Below are 16415 nucleotides of genomic sequence, written 5' to 3'. Positions count from 1 at the left end.
GAAAAAGTGTTTGGCTTGTCTGCTTAATATTTTAACCAAGTGAATTAGACAGGTTGGGGGGCTGGGGGAGGGGATAAGAAAGTGGGTGGGGGAGGCCCCATAAACAAGGTGATATATAATATTTTTTTGTTCTCCTTTTAAATAAATACCGATCAGCTTTATGTTCAGAGACAATAGGAGCCGTTGGCTTAAATTTGCAGTTTACTGTATTTATGGCTGTAATATCAAGGTGCTGCCGTCGTAATTTCATGCCCCAATGAGAAGAGCAAGGTCGAAGCAAATGCTTCCATCGGCATCTGCTAACACACTAACTCATAAACAAGGCCTGGCTGGATCAGGTGGCATGGAATAATACAGGCTAATGAAATACAGCACAGCTTTCCATTACTGTTAGTTTTTACAGTGTCGTCATTACGTGTAATTTATGTTTAAAAAATTCAATTTTATACAAGGCACTGGGAAATAGGGGTCTCCAGGTCATCCCACGACTTTTAGAGGCTCTGAGAGTCCTTATTGTACTCTACTGTTCCAACAAAATGTTCATAAAATAAAATAAAAATACTTTTCCCCTTCCCCTCCCTGAACCTTTTCTGAGAGTTGATTTTTTCTTTTAATTTGGGGAGTATTTTTAGCCAGCTGTCTTCTCTGCCTCATCTCCTCCCAGAGTGTGCCGGGGCAGATAACTTAGTTGTTCTGAGAGAGGTGACCCCCCTCTCAGTGTCCGTGAGTCCCAGGTGAATTGGCCAAGTCCTAGAAATAGAGGGGCTGCGGAGTGGGGAGGAAGAGGTCCCAATGACCAGCCCTTGACTGCCACCCTTTGTCGCTGGCCCCCTGGCCCTGTTCCCGTGACCCCAGTCAGATGCCACATTTTTATAATAAAACTAGGGCTGAGCAGGAAGGCGCTGGCAGGAGTTCATTACCTTGCTTATTTTCAAACTCTTCCTAACCCTTCTGTCTTGGTTGTTGTTTGACCTGAAAGATGAAGAGAACACTGCTGTCTTCTGTCATCTGTCTTTCTGCTTCACCTGCACAGGGCCAGGCCCCGTGGCAGTGCCCAGCAGTCACTGGGGACAGCGCTGAGGTTACTTATCCTGAGAAACCCTTGCACGGCCTGTCCCGCAGAGAAAAGAGAGCCCTTCCGGGTTCCTGGTTTGGTCTGAGTCGTGGGAAAGGACCCTAGGGCATCACAGTCGCAGCCAGTACCCTGCAGCTCACAGAGTCAATCAGTTTGGTTTTATTTGCATTTGAACAGAAACCTTGAGAAAAAGCCAATTTGTTTATCTTCTAGGGGATAAAAATAGGCAAGTATGGCAGCCCTGCGGCCATGCAGGTCAGACACTGCAGCAGTGACACCGGGGTTTTATTAATCAATAGGATGTAGCTCACTTGTTCTGTCCTTTTAAAAAAAAGCCCACCCTGGAGAAGAGATGCTTGGCCCAGCTCCTACACAAGGGCAGCAGTCATCTCCGGGTCCAGGGAGCTCTTCTGGAGGTTTTTGCAAGTAGATTCTAGAGAACTGAGAGAACAAGAAGTCTGCCCCACTCTGGGCACATGGAATCTTCATTCAGAGAGTTTGGTTTGAATTGAGAGCTCTCAGTTTTGCATATCAGGTAACTATGATGTGAAAAGATGAAGTGGCCTCTTTACCTCTCAGAGTCAGCCCGCACCCTCTTCGCCTCCCCTCCTCTCAGAGAAGCTCCTTCATCCCTTTCTTCTCCTTTTGACTAGAGCTAGTGAGTGGAGAGAGTAACTGAACGGGAATTTCTTAGTGTTATTCTCTATCAATAATATATTTTAATCGTCAGTGCTATAGACTGGGTGGCTGGGGGTTGGGGAGCTGGTAGCTCTTGAAAATCACCAAGTGGCAGAAAGGAAGCTCTAGGAAGAACATCTAAAGGCTTAGTGCTAGTGGTGTCAGGTAATGCATATTGATACCTCAACTAAAAGAACATTTAGGGCTTTATTAAAATTGACTAATTCTTCCAAAGATAGCAGCTGAAGGAAGACTTAGATGAATAGAGGAGGGAGGAGGCTTGCAGGATGGTGAAGCCCTTTGCTTCCAGCTCTCTGCCTGCTCAGCCATTGCTCCGTCCCTCTGCAGTTAGATTATTCCTTGCAGATAGCAATCAACTGGAAGGAAGTGTGTGTGTCTAATTTGCATGAGATTATTTAAAACAACAACAAAAAAAGGTCTGCATTAGTCAGGGTGATGGTAAACAACGCAAAGAGAGATGCCTTTTATAATATAGCCTGTGCCTCAGCTTTCAGAGCCAAATATAATTCACTTACAATTGGCAGTTTCCTTTATTATTCCTTTTAACCTTTTGGATTCTGCAAGATCTCAATCTAAGATCAGCAGTTTGTCTTGGCAGTGGAGGGAAAGATGGGGCTAGGGCATCTCGATGTCCTATGTTGGCTCCATGGCAGCACTTTGACCCTGAAGGCAGAGTCATCACAGCACCAAGAGCCAATGACTGGGCAGATAACTAGTTGTGATCTGGAGACGGGTGGGTTGTTCCCAGTCTCCCTAAGTTCCAAATGAATCACCTGAGTCCTGTAAATGCAGTCATGAAGCTGGCCAGTTCTGCGTAAGGTGGGGACATTCCAGAGGAAGATGACACTTAGGGAAGTCTCTGACAGGCATTTGGACTTGATTTAGGGTTAGAATGTTAGAACGAGAACAAGACGAGGACATTCTACCTTTTTCTCTCTAGTATTGTTCAAAAAGTTGTCCAGGCGTCATTTACAGATAGGAGCCAGGGGTTAAGTTCCTGTATTGTTTCAATGTAGCCCCAAAACAATATTCACTGGCTCCTTCCTGTAGATGAGAGTGGCGGGGTAGGGAGAAGAAAATGTAATCCTTTTCTGAAGCTCTTTAACGAGTCTGAAGACCTAGGACATAGTCTGAGTCTGCCATTTGATGTTTTGTAACTCTGGTGTAGTGGAAAGTCACTGGGCTGAAGAGGGAGAGCCTCAAGTGCCAATCGCATCACCACTCTCTACAAGTAGGATGTGGGGCATCGTTTCTACCCTCCTTGGGCCTCAGGTTTCTTATCTGTTAAATGAGGGCAGTGACCAGGATAATGGCCCGGCTCTGAATATGATTCACTGAGATTGTTAAAACGCTTAATTTTTAAACGAAGAGAAAGGATTCATTCACCGTAACTAAATCAAAATCCTGACTCTCCCAGAGAACCAGGGATATCAGAATTTCAGCCAATATAAATTTTGAGCCTCAAATGATAAGGTCTCTGAAAAACAAGAGCTTGGAAGGAAGTACTGATGCCCTTTCAACTGTGGCCTCACTAGTGGGCTCGGCTGTGGTAATGCAACGAACATGTTTTATTAGGAAAATAGGCTTCATAAAAGCTCAGGGCCAGAGGGCAGAACTATGGGCAGGGAGTCCTGTCCCTTTAACCAGCTCCAGCTCTCAGGGCCACAGCACAGTCTGTAACTTACTGTATATTTCCCCAGTGTTAAACATTATTGTACTTGTTTATATTTGAAAGAGCCAAAAGGGAAAATGAGAATGCAACTGAATGCTCCTTTTGGGAAAATTATCTTCATTTGCAGCCAGCGGCTGACAAGGCACACGAACCACCAGGTTTATAAAATTCCGTAGTGTACCAGTGACCATCAGCCTGTGCTGACATTGCAGATGCTGCTTTCTTCTCTAATGGCTGATTATGAACCAGTTAAAACAATGTCTTTCCCACCAGGGCTCCGAAAGGGGTTCCCCTTCCTGTTTAGTAGGAGCGATCGGCAGTCGCTACACAGGCTGGAACCTGAGAGGCACAAACTCAGGGCGGGAGTATTCTCTGTTGTTGCCTGGCCTACCTGTTGGTCCTGTCCCTGTTCTTCCTGGGAGGTGAAATTATGGGTAAAGCAGTCCCTTTGCAGCAAGCACCCCCTCTCTAGCTACACTCTACCGACCTTCAGCTTTTGTCTTTGGAAGGTGGTATGTGATGCGCTGTGAACCCTGGAAGCATTTTCATCCAGCCCACCAATCTGTTGAGAGCATGGTGCTATCAGGGCAACCCGGTGGCTCTTCAGACTTCCCAGTGGTGAGGCCGTGCCTGCCCTTGGCCAGCTCCACTGTGTGAAGAGGGTAAAGAGGGGAACAGCTGCAGTTTTAAGGGGATAGTCCTCAACTCCTCAGCACAGAGAGGGGAAAAAAGAGTCCAGGGCTGTTGAGAGAAGTTCGGGCATTTTCCTTTGACCATCTGTGGTAGGGCATGAAAAGTTTGAGGGGTGGCTGCAGTCAACTCACATGCCAGTATGGTGCAGGGCAGAGCTGTGCTTTAAAGCATTAATGTGCACCATCTATTAGCCCCTAGGCACGGAGTATGAGGCACCATGCTTTTGAAGATGCTGATCCTCAGAACCTCCTTGTACTTCATCTACCCCCAGGGGCAAATATACCATGCTGTGGGCCTCTAATGGAGAGCTGCCGACCAGATGTGGAAAAGCTCTCGGCTGTAGTTTAAAAGCTCTGTGTTGCGGCTCGCTTGGAAGTTGGGATTCCCGGAACAGCAAGGGCTGGCCGAGTGGTCTTTTGCAGACTAACAGTGACCTCCCACCTGCTTTTCCCACTCTCAGCAGCTGGAGCGCCTCTGTACACACAGCTACTTCCTGAGCTGGCCCCTTGCGACCGCTCCTTTCATACTTGAGCACCACATTTCGTTCTGTTCTTTGGGTTGGTCGGGGCTCTCTTCCTCCTCCCAAGAGTCAGTGTCCCAAATTGGCTCAGACCCGGTGGAAATATCCCAGCTGTGTCCCCACTGGAAATGCGGCCTTCATGGGTTTTCATTTGCCTTTTATTCTTCTAGGGGCAAATCCTCTCCACATGGCATAGCCACTGCAGATGGCGCCCTGCTACTTCCTGATGTCCCGTGTTGGTGTGGTTTAGAGTGTCGAGAGGATTTCAAAAAGGGAAAAGAAAAGCTAGCCAAAGGCGATACAGGCAGCGTGTGATAGGCTAGAGTAATAATCATCTGAAAGTTTGGGCCTGGCCTTGTTTTGATCTGTTTTCTTGTTTTATTTTCTTCTTTACATTCTGTATCCCATTCATACTAATCACAGTCAGTCCTGATTTTTCTTTTTATTTCTGCATTTGTCATAAAATAAAGCAAATTATTCCCGTCTTCAGAAACGATCTAGACTAATTAGTCGTCTCACCCAATAATTAGTTTTTTGTTTCCCTGTCTGTTTTCATGCATTATTGTTAGTTTTTTCCCCTCTTTTTTTTAACACCATTACAGATTAAAATGAGCCACATTTGCAGTTGATGGTATCTGTTTTCAGGGGAAGAATGGAGAATTGCAGTACGGAGTGACTTCAAAAGCAGCAATAAACTCAAGGATAAATTAAGGAAATTGAATGAGCCACATTTGGAAGCAGTGTTGAGGCTAATATTCTGTCGCTTAAGGTTAAATTGCAACTGAGAGAGGTTCCGGAGAATCTGAAATCGGGGAGGCAACTTACTAGGATGCGAGGCATTCTGTGGCTGTAAAGGTCTTTGCTCAGTGAAGATTTTGTTGCAGCTATGGACACTGGCAAAAGGTACTCACCTGCACTGATGTCCTCTTCTCCCCAGGGCTGACAGATGAAGAGATTGATATGGCCTTCCAGCAGTCAGGCACTGCTGCCGATGAGCCTTCGTCCTTGGGCCCAGCCACACAGGTGGTTCCTGTCCAGCCCCCTCACCTCATATCTCAGCCATACAGTAAGTCACCCACTCAAACTCCTGCTTAACCTTGATTGAGATTCAGGACTCTGGCCAAAGGGCAGTGTTCTGTATCTCCCAGACGTAGCAAACCAGGAGAAACTGGGAGCAGCAGAAAGCTCTTGGGTTTTTCCCAAGGAATGTGACACACCCCAGTCTTCTAGACAAACTTTTTAAAGTATGTGACAAAGGTTTAAGAAGAGACAAGGGATCAGAATAAATGATTTTATTGTTGTTTCAGGTATTTTGGTTACATGCAGAAAACCTGTACAACTATTTATTGATTCTGTTCCCATCTCCTCATACCAGTGCTTTTGAATGTTACTGTTTCACTAAAAACAACGTGAACATCTGACTCATGGGTGCATTCTTGTTTGCTCACTGCAATAACCTGTTAACCACTTTTATTTTTTTAAGTTAATATTTGTAAGTTTAGGTCAGCTTCCATTTCCCTCCCTCCCTTGTCCTGGCTATACTTTGTACGTTTATGTAGTAGCAGTCTGTTAGGGAATTTCAGGTTAAAACATGAAGGTCCTTTTTGAATGTTGCTTTTAATTATATGAGATCATGACCCATGAGGTGTCTTTAGTTGTTCTTAAATGAAAGCTACTATAGGAATAAAGTTTCTTCAAACAAGTTATAAATGCATACCTCCAAAATGCAGCCAGAAGCCCTCCTTGAAATCACTTATAAAAAGTTTAAAAAGGCTAAAATTGACTACAAAGCTATGGAAAATAGCTCCATTTTGTTTCTTTAATGAAACTCAGCATTGGGCCGGGCATGGTGGCTCACACGTCTAATCCCTGCACTTTGGGAGGCTGAGGCGGGTGGATCACCTGAGGTCAGGAGTTCCAGACCAGCCTGGCCAACATGATGAAACCCTGTCTTTACTAAAAATACAAAAAATTAGCCAGATGTGGTGGCAGGCGCCTGTAATCCCAGCTACTCAGGAGGCTGAGGAAGGAGAATTGCTTGAAACCGGGAGGTGGAGGTTGTAGTGAGCCAAGATCGTGCTACTGCACTCCAGACTGGGCAACAAGAGCGAAACTCTGTCTCAAAAAAACAAACAGGCAGGGCGCAGTGGCTCACGCCTGTAATCCCAACACTTTGGGAGGCCAAGGCAGGCGGATCACTTGAGGTCAGGAGTTCGAGACCAGCCTGGTCAACATGGTGAAACCCTGTCTCTACTGAAAATACAAAAAATTAGCTGGGCGTGGTGGCACACGCCTGTAATCCCAGCTCCTCAGGGGGCTGAGGCAGGAGAATCACTTAAACCCAGGAGGTGGAAGTTGCAGTGAGCTGAGATCACGCCACTGCACTCCAGCCTAGGTGACAGAGCGAGACTCTGTCTCAAAAAAAAAAAAGAAAAAATAAAGAAACTCAACATTGGATCTGTAATCTCTCAAAATGCCTTTTCTATAATTGTTAATTGTTATTCTCAGAAGTTTTATTTTTTCAAAAAATGATTTAAAACTGTTAGATATCAGATTTTAAGGCTGGGTGCAGTGGCTCACGCTTGTAATCCCAGCACTTTGGGTGGCTGAGGCGGGCGGATCATGAGGTCAGGAGTTCGAGACGACCCTGGGCAACAAGAGCGAAACTCCATCTCAAAAAAACAAACAGGCCGGGCGCGGTGGCTCACGCCTGTAATCCCAGCACTTTGGGAGGCCAAGGCGGGTGGATCACTTGAGGTCAGGAGTTCGAGACCAGCCTGGCCAATGTGGCAAAACCTTGTCTCTAATAAAAATACAAAAATTAGCTGGGCGTGGTGGCGGGTGCCTGTAATCCCAGTTACTCAAGAGGCTGAGGCAGGAGAATCACTTGAACCGAGGAGGTGGAGGTTGCAATGAGCTGAGATCATGCCATTGCACTCCAGCCTGGGTGACAAGAGCAAGACTCTGTCTCAAAAAAAAAAAAAAGTGTTAAGATATCAGATTTTAAAAGGCATATTTTAAAATGACAGATTCGTTTTGATCCCCCAGCACCTGGTCTGAAGCTGCCTTCTTTCCCTCACCTCAGCACTGTTTTCATCCAGCTCAGCTGCAGCCAGGCCGGTGTGTGATCTTGGCGGTAGAGCCAAAAAGGCCTTCTCTTCTCCGGACTTGCTGAAGGGCCAGCCAGTGGGTTGGAATCTGCTGTCTGTGTTACAGATCTTATTTAGAGATCTCCTCCTTTGGCTGTCCACAAAAGGCTGAATGGGGGAGGCCAGGGAGTGTGTGCTCAAGTGTGTCAATCTGTCAGTGCCTTGCCTGGGTGACCCACTGCAGGGTGCAGAGCTTCAGTGGTGAGCCTTGTCCTGCATTCGGGCTACTGGGTTAGCACCTGTGACTTGTCAGCTTGGGGCCCCTTTCTCCTTCCTGGCCAGCTTTTTTTCCAATCCATTGTAGTTGCTTTGGGTCCTAAGCTGACTTTATGTGCTTCTTTTTAACCAAAGGCTGAGTCTCCACACTTTTTCTTTAGTTGTGTCCCTGGGCCCAGCCTAGTGTAATGGGATTTGTTGAGGATAGGCAGCGGCAGCTGGGGTGCAGAATTTTCTAAGACGCACATCTGTTCTATTCCAGCTGTTTCCTCCAGTGGCTTAATACCAAACGGGTCTCTCGGCTACTTGGAAACTTCTTACTCAGAACAAATTGTTCTGGTTGATCACAGAGTTGGCCTAAAACATCATATGTTCACCTACTTTCCATAGACACAAAGGGTTAAACTGTTAGTCTTTCTGAAAGAGGAAAAGAATGGGATGGGGAGGGGCAATTCAGTTATTTAAATCATACTCATGTCCAGATCACTCTGAGAAAAAGCAATACACGTTGAGGTATTTAGGTAGGAATATTTTTAAGAGCCTCCCAGTCCTAAAAATAAAATACACGTTCTTAGACACAGACTTCTTCCTGCTTTGACACTAGTGTAAAAACAATGGTAATGATAATTTTAAATACCTGAAGTTTTTAGTTGTCATCACTGAGCCTCATTCTTCTCGTACCGTTACATTGCTCCTCTCACTCCGGGGCTGACTCTACCTCTTCACTTCTGTACTTTTGCCAAGGGGTGTCAAAACTGCTTAAAAAAAAAAAAAAGCTTGATTTTGATTAATATAGAGAAACAAGACTTTGCCTGACTGATAATAAAACTGATAAATGACATTTGAATTACTTGTAGCGGTAATTTATTACATAAAATATCTTTTATTTGACATGCGATTAGTTGCTGGAAGCATCACTCAATCTGACTAGTTTAAACATGCTCTAAAATGAACCCCAGTAAAAATCAGGGCTGTCTGCTGCTGGCGTTATGAAATATACTAATCCTGGAGTGAGGGAAAAATCTGACTTTAAATATTTAAATGATTAATTGGGTTTATATATTTTTTTTACCTTTCTAACCCCCTTAATTACAAGCAAACTCAGGGGAGTTTCTGAACTAGGTGCACAATCTGCATGCTTATCACTGAGGCATTGTCTGTGTCCAGGAGGGATTTATGGCCTGTTCATGTGCATTCCTGCCGATTTTACATCTAGATCCCCGGCAGCTTTTTCCTTCCCATTTCTTGGCTTTTTACGGACATTCCATCTCTGAGCCCAAGCCTAGAAAATGGGATCCCCTGGGCCTAGCCCCAAACACTCAGGTCTCAGGGTAGGGTAGCTTTTCCAAGACCACCCCAGGGAGCCCAGTGCTCTTCACCTTTGAACTTGCTGGCCCACCTGCTCAGTGGCAGGTGTGCCACTGAGTGCCTCTTTCGGCATCTCTGTTCTTTGGTGAATGTGGTTGACCTTGAGATGTTAGCAAATGCCAGTGTTGGCAGAGAGAATGTAGAGACCTGCCTGAATAGTAACAGTTCAGTTTCTCAGTATTTTTATTAACCATCTACTATACGCTCAGTACTGTATCATGCGAGAGATCCAAAACCTGATCTTTAAGCATCTTGCCAGCTCTTTGGGAAAGATAAGATAAACTCTTTAGAAAAGGATAATAATATAAGATGTTGTGATTTAATGCCAAAATTAATTATACAGACAAGAAATTCTGAAGTTCTGAAATACAGAAAAGAGAAGAATTAATGTGGGCTAGAGTCAGGGAAGGCTTTTGTGAAAGTGATAGGAGGTTGGCACCAAGGGGAAGCTTGGTGTCACTTGGTGTGAGCATAAACCAGTGCTCTTGGGGGTTAGAAGAAAGTTGGTACAGTTCAGGAGAAGTCAAACTGTGATTTGAGAGAAGATCTGACATTCTCCATTTCTCATTTTGGTTTCTTGTCTGGCTTTACATTGGCAGTCAGCGCATGTGTATAGGTACAGGCCTAGCCCAGTCCTGAGCAGAGGCCTGATAAATGCTGGTTGATTGATTCACGCCAAGCTGATTTGTCTTCATCCTCCCAGAGAGACCAAGAAGCTTTGAGATATAAGCAGGACCAGTGTAAATATTGTCAGATAATAATTTCTTCTTAGATTTGAACATTTTCCCTCCACTGTCTTTGATAAACAATTTAAACCCCTTCAAAGACTGACCTAGAGCTTCAGCTGCCTCTTCTTAAAATAGGATGTCAGTGTCTGAGGCCTGTGAAAGGTTTTGAACCATTTGATTAGAAATCCTGAGAGTGAGTTATTCCTCTGTTTACTTCTTTTGTAGCCCTGTGTAGTAACATAAACTTATCTGTGATTATCTTAATTCACTGAGCAAGCATTGTTATTGAATGCCTACTGTGTGCCAGACCCCTGGGCTAAAGAGATTAACAAGGCCTGGTTGCTCTCTCTGGTTGCTCCCGTCTGGTAGGAAAGATGGTTAGGCCAACATAGCAGTGCCTGTCAGGTGGCCCTGGTGAGGACGGTGGCACAGAAGAGGTGATGGGAAGCTTCAGAGAGCAGATGTCTAACTGGATGTGGTGGGCTGATTGGTTCAGTGATCAGACAGGATAGACAAGAGCATTCCAGGCTAACACAAAAGCACATAGATGTGAAACTGATGAATTTAAGAAACTCTAGGTTGTTGGACGTGGCGCCTGTAATCCCAAGTCTTTGAGAGGCCGAGACAGGAGGAGCACTTTGAAGCTAGGAGTTCAAGACCAGCCTGGGCAACATAGTGAGATGCTATCTCTGTAAAAAAATTTAAAAAACAAAACTAGCCAGGCATGGTGGTACGTGTACTTGGGAGGCTGAGGTGGGAGGATTGATTGAGCCCAGGAGGTCGAGTCTGCAGTGAACCATGACTGAACCTCTGCACTGCAGCCTGGGCGCCAGAGCAAGGCCCTGTCTCTAAAAAACCAAAAAGAAAGAAACTCTGAGTTATTCAGAGTGGCAGGAGCATGGGATGAGAGAGTCAGAAGAAATGGCTGGAGAAAGGGTGGCTCTGTCAACTCCGACAGAGGACAGCCAAAAGCACAGTGATGTTTTACTTTGAAATGCATCATCTAATTATTTTTGTGCCGTACGACCTATATGGCCATTTTATTCTTAGACTAATATTAAAATTATTTGTATTGTCTCAGCAGGCGCCATGAGGTTAGTTAGGGGAGACATGGGTCGGGGGGCATCGGCCAGAGGCCATTGTTCCTGTGCTGAGCCTGTAGTGCCTATGCTATGTGCTCATTGTTGTTCTTCATGGTTAGGCCAGCACTCACTCCTCCAGGGAGTCCTTCCAGTGCCTCCATTCTGACTTGGAGGGAAGCTCCCCTCAAGCCCCTAGACTCCCCACCCCGCCCCACTGCACTTAAACATTTATTCCAGTGTCTCCGCTATTAAACTGTGAGTTCTGAGGCTTAAAAAAATCTAGTGGCCTGAGGCTCTGACTGAGCAGGTGTTCTAGAAATGCTTGTGGAATGGATTAACAGAGGTGGAAATGTGCTTGAGAATGGAAGGGCTGTCATGCGGACGAGCTGCCCTGGTGGTCGGTCGGTGATACGGTCTGTGAGCTCAGCTGGTGCAGACTGCTCTGGGCAGGCTGTGGAAGAAGTAGGGGATGGGACCCGCTTTCAGGAGCTGCTGTTCATCGTAGAGGGAAGCCCTTCATTGCTTGGAGAAAGACAGGGAAGACCATCCCACGTCACCTTGCATGGTGAGAATGTTGAGAGCTTTCAGAATTTGAGAACAAAGGAAATTCCCAGAACGCTAGTCTTAGGCAAGGCTTTCTGGAAGGGGCAGGACTTGAACTGGCTTTGAAGATCAGTCAGCCATAAGGTAGACCCAAGGCGTCAAGGAAGGCATCACTGTGGAGAGGGGACAGCAAAGGCCCGGGGCCAGGGTAGCCTGTGCGTGATACGGAGGTGACAGTAAACAGAAAGCATGCATGGGCAGCCTCGAGGTTCCCGTCAGAAAGCAAAATAGCACATGTCGCCTCCACCTCTCTCTCTGTCTCTTCCATTTCTCTCTCATGCTTCCATTTCTTTCTCTGCTGGTTTAGCAGACAAATCTCTCTTTTTGCTACCTGAAAGTTACTGGTTTATATATGAAGAAAATATTTCTTTAATTTTGAGGAAATTGTTTTCTTTTGTCCGTGGTGCCGGTTTGGATTAGCAAGCACCCTCTCTCCATTTTGTTGCTGTGTGTTCTGCCTGGTGTGGTGCCATGTGGGGGCTGGATAAATGCCATTTGCGGATGTTGAAGAGGGTAAGTATCACGAGAAGGAACCGAAATGAAGTGATCCTTTCCTTAGGTTTCTTGGACCATTAAAAGTCTTTGGTGTTGGTGGCAGTTAGGATTCTGGCTGTGCTGACAGTTTGTTAGTTTTAGAAAATTCTGCTACAGGTGACAGAGAACTCCAAACAAGAGTGGCTTAAAGAGATAGAGGAATTTTTCTCTATTACATAAATGTAGGCAGCCCAGGCTGCCAGGAGGCTCTGTGGTCTGCAGGGACCCTGCTCTGCCTCACTGCTCTGCATTCCTGACTGGCTGTCATCCGTCTCGTGGTGCAGTGTGAATGCTTCAGCTCCAACTATCCCACCTGCTGTCCAGCCAGCGAGAGCGGGGAGAAGGCGGGAAAAGGGCAGGCTGCCTTCTAAGGACACCTCTTGGAAATTGCCCATGTCACTTCCACTTCCTCCCCATTGGCTGGATCTTGCATGGCCATCCTTGCCTGCGAGTAAGGCTGAGATGCAGTCCTGATCTCGGTAGCACATGTCCTCAGCTTTCCATATCCCATAGGAGGTTTGAGTTCTGATAAATACTAGGTTTAGGATAATGGTTACCTCTGGGCTGGGGAGGAACACATGGCTAGCTTCAGTGGTATTTGGAAAGTTTTAGCTAGTAAATAAGGCAGGTTAGAATTGCTCATTGTATTCCTGTTCTTATAACTTAAATAAATGTTATATTTTGTATGCATCAAATATTACAGGGTACGTTTTTTAAAATTGCATTAGAATTCCCAGGTCTGGCTTCTTCTCTTGGTCCCAGCTGCAAACTGTGCAGAGAGAAAACTTAAAGCCTACACCACTGGGTAGTGTTCCCAAGCACTCCTGACTTCCTGTAGCTCTTTTTTAAAAAAAATTCTGAATGGATTTTTTATTTTTTAAAAGTCTTATTGAGACGTAATTTGCGTAAAATAAAATACACCCATTTTAATTGTACAATTTGAGTTTTGATAAGTGTACATTTCCATATAACCATCACCACATGATAGAACATTTCCAATACCCTGAAAGGTTCCCTTGGGTCCCATTTCCAGTCAATCCACCCTCCTTGATCCTGGCTTGAAGGCAACCACTGATCTGCTTTCTATTACTACCTATTAGATTTCTTTCCTAGAGTTTTTTTCTTTTTTTAATATAAATAGAATCATACAGTATTGTACTCTCTTTTTTCTATTTTTTTTTTTTTTCCGCTCAACGTAATGTTGCTGAGATTCACCCAAATTGCTGTACGTATCCGAAGCCTTTTCCTTTTTACCATTGGGTGGGTGGTATTCCATTGTAGGGATGCACCACAGTTTGTTTATCCATTCACCAGTTGATGGACTTTGGGTTGTTTCCAGCTTTGAGCTATTACGAATAAAACTTTTGTGAACATTCGTATACAAGTCTTTGTATGTTTTTATTTCTCTTGGGTGAGCGCCTAGAAGTAGAATTGTTGGTTTATATGTTAAGTGTATGTTTAACTTTATAAGAAGCTGCTAAACTGTTTTCTGGAGTGGTTGCATCATTTTACCTTCCCACCAGCAATGTTTGAGAGTTCTAGTTGCTACATATCCCCAACAGTTGGTCTTCTCAGTCTTTTTAATTTTAGCAATTTTAGTCTGTATATGCTGGTATCTCATGGTGGTTTGGGTTTATATTTCTTTGATGACTGATTAGGTTGAGCCTCTCTTTGTGTGTTTATTGTCCACTTGCATATCTTTCTTGTGAAGAGTGTGTTTCAGTATTTTGCCCATTGTTAACAGTCTTCTTACTGAGTTGAATGAGGTTTTTAATGTATTCTAGATTCAAGTCATTGGTCAGATACATGTAATGTTTACGAGTATTTCCTCCCAGTTGGTGGCTTGCCTTTTTATTTTCTTAACATTACCTTTTGAAGAGCACACGATTTTAATTTTGATGACATATATTTATCTTTTTTTCCTTTTATTATTCATGGTTTTGCATCCTAAAGAAGCCTTTGTCTATCCCAAGGTTGAAGAGACTTTCTCCTGTATTGTCTTCTAGGAGACACTGTCTCACTCTGTCACCCAGGCTGGAATGCAATGACCTGATGTTGGCTCGCTGCAACCTCCACCTCATGGGCTCAAGTGATCCTCCTGCTTCAACCTCCCAAGTAGTTGGGACTACAGGCGTGTGCCACCACACCTGGCTAATTATTGCATTTTGCGGAGAGATGGGTTTTCACCATGTTGCCCAGGCATGAGCCACTGCACCCGGTTTATAGCATTAGTTTTATGTTTAGGTCTGTGATCTATTCTTAGTTAATTTTCATGAATGGTGTGAGGTGAAGGTCAAGGTTCGTTTCTCCCCATGTGGATATCCAGTTGTGCCTATACCTTATGTTCAAAAGATTATCTAATCCCCATTGAGTTACATGTCTCTTTATAAAAAATCAACTCACAGCTGGGCATGGTGGCTCACATCTATAATCCCAGCACTTTGGGAGGCCAAGATGGGCAGATTGCCTGAGTTCAGGAGTTCAAGACCAGCCTGGCCAATGGCGAAACCCAGTCTCTACTAAAAGTACAAAAATTAGCTGGGCGTGGTGGTGGGTGCCTGTAGTCCCAGCTACTCAGGAGGCTGAGGCAGGAGAATGGCTTGAATCTGGGGGGCAGAGATTGCAGTGAGCTGAGATCATGCCACTGCATTCCAGCCTGGGTGACAACAGCGAGACTCCATCTCAAAAAAAAAAGAAAAAAAAAATCAACTGACTACATATGAATGGGTCTGTTTCTAGATTCCTCTTTTAAAAAAAAATTAAAAAAAAAAACAAAGCTATTGAAGTATACTTTGTGTGTCATACAACTCATCCATTTTGACTATACAATTCAATGATTTTTAGTAACTTTACCGAGTGATGCAGCCATCACCATAAATCAGCTTTAGAGTACTTCACCTCCCCTACAAGATCCTTTTGGCCCATTTACTATTAATCCCCCTTCCCACCTCTAGCCCCAGGCAACCACTAATCTCCTTTTCATCACTATAAATTTCCCCTTTTCTGGACATTTCAGGTAAATGGAATCAGAATATGTGATCTCTTGTACCTGGTCTCTTTCACTTAACCTGATGTTTTTGAGGTTCATCCATATTGTAGCATGTATCAGTACTTCATTCCATTTTATCATGGAATAGTGTTCTGTTGTCTGGTTGTACCTCATTTTGTCCATCAGTTCAGCAGTCGATGACATTTAGATTGTCTCCAGTTTTGGTGAAGATGAATAATACTGCAAAGAACATTTCTGTGCAAGTTCTGTGTGGACATACGTTTTCATTCCTCTTGGGTAGATATCTAGGAGTGGAATTGCTGGGTGTGGTAGTTTTATGTTTTTGGATCCTTCTTAATTCTTTTCTTTCTAATTAGCTTTTCCTAAGTATAATTTACATACAATAAGATACATCAATTTTAAGTATACAATTCAATGAGTTGTACAAACAAGTTGTAACTCATTTAACTCCTGTAGCCAACACTACAATCACAATATAGAAAATTTCCATCACCCCAGAAAGTTGCTTTGTGCCCTTTATGTCGTCTTTTTCCCCTGCCTCTGGTTTCTGTTAACCACCAATCTCTGCTCTGTCACTGTAGTTCCTTGTGCCTTTTCAAACACTTCGTATAGAACAGGTGCGGTGGCTCATGCCTGTAATTCCAGCACTTTGGGAGGCTGAGGAGGGCAGATCACCTGAGGTCAGGAGTTCGAGACCAGCCTGGCCAACATGGTGAAACCCTGTCTCTACTAAACGTACAAAAATTAGCTGGCCGTGGTGGTGGGCACCTGTAATCCCAGCTACTCAAGAGGATGAGGCAGGAAAATCCCATGAACCCAGGAGGCGGAGGTTGCAGTGAGTTGAGATCGCGCCATTGTACTCTAGCCTGGGTGACAGAATGAAGCTCCATCTCAAAAAATAATAAATAAATAAATAAATAAAAATAAAACATTTCATATAAATGGAACCATATAGTATGTAGACTTTTGTGTCTGGTTTCTTTACCATAACATAATGGTTTTGAGATTGATTCATGTTTTTATATACATATGTATCTACATATAAATACATATTTATATAAATACA

The 16415-nt window shown here is 44.3% G+C and overlaps 1 protein-coding gene across 4 annotated transcripts in view; it reads left to right on the top strand.

The window, feature by feature from the left end:
* The window catches only part of PEX14 (peroxisomal biogenesis factor 14), a 162104-nt gene that overhangs the window by 124563 nt on the left and 21126 nt on the right, over positions 1-16415 (top strand). For 3 of the 4 annotated variants that reach the window (XM_055261879.2, XM_055261881.2, XM_063631990.1), the window contains one exon: positions 5597-5725. The exons of the other annotated variant lie outside the window; for it this stretch is intronic. In XM_055261879.2, the coding sequence (XP_055117854.1) occupies positions 5597-5725 (129 nt within the window). The remainder of the gene's footprint in view (positions 1-5596; positions 5726-16415) is intronic. 4 annotated transcript variants of the gene reach the window in all.

Source organism: Symphalangus syndactylus, chromosome 22 (genome assembly GCF_028878055.3).
Source record: "Symphalangus syndactylus isolate Jambi chromosome 22, NHGRI_mSymSyn1-v2.1_pri, whole genome shotgun sequence".
NCBI lineage: Eukaryota > Metazoa > Chordata > Mammalia > Primates > Hylobatidae > Symphalangus > Symphalangus syndactylus.
Note: the sequence above shows the minus strand (reverse complement) of the source record. Positions and strands in the feature narration are given on the sequence as shown.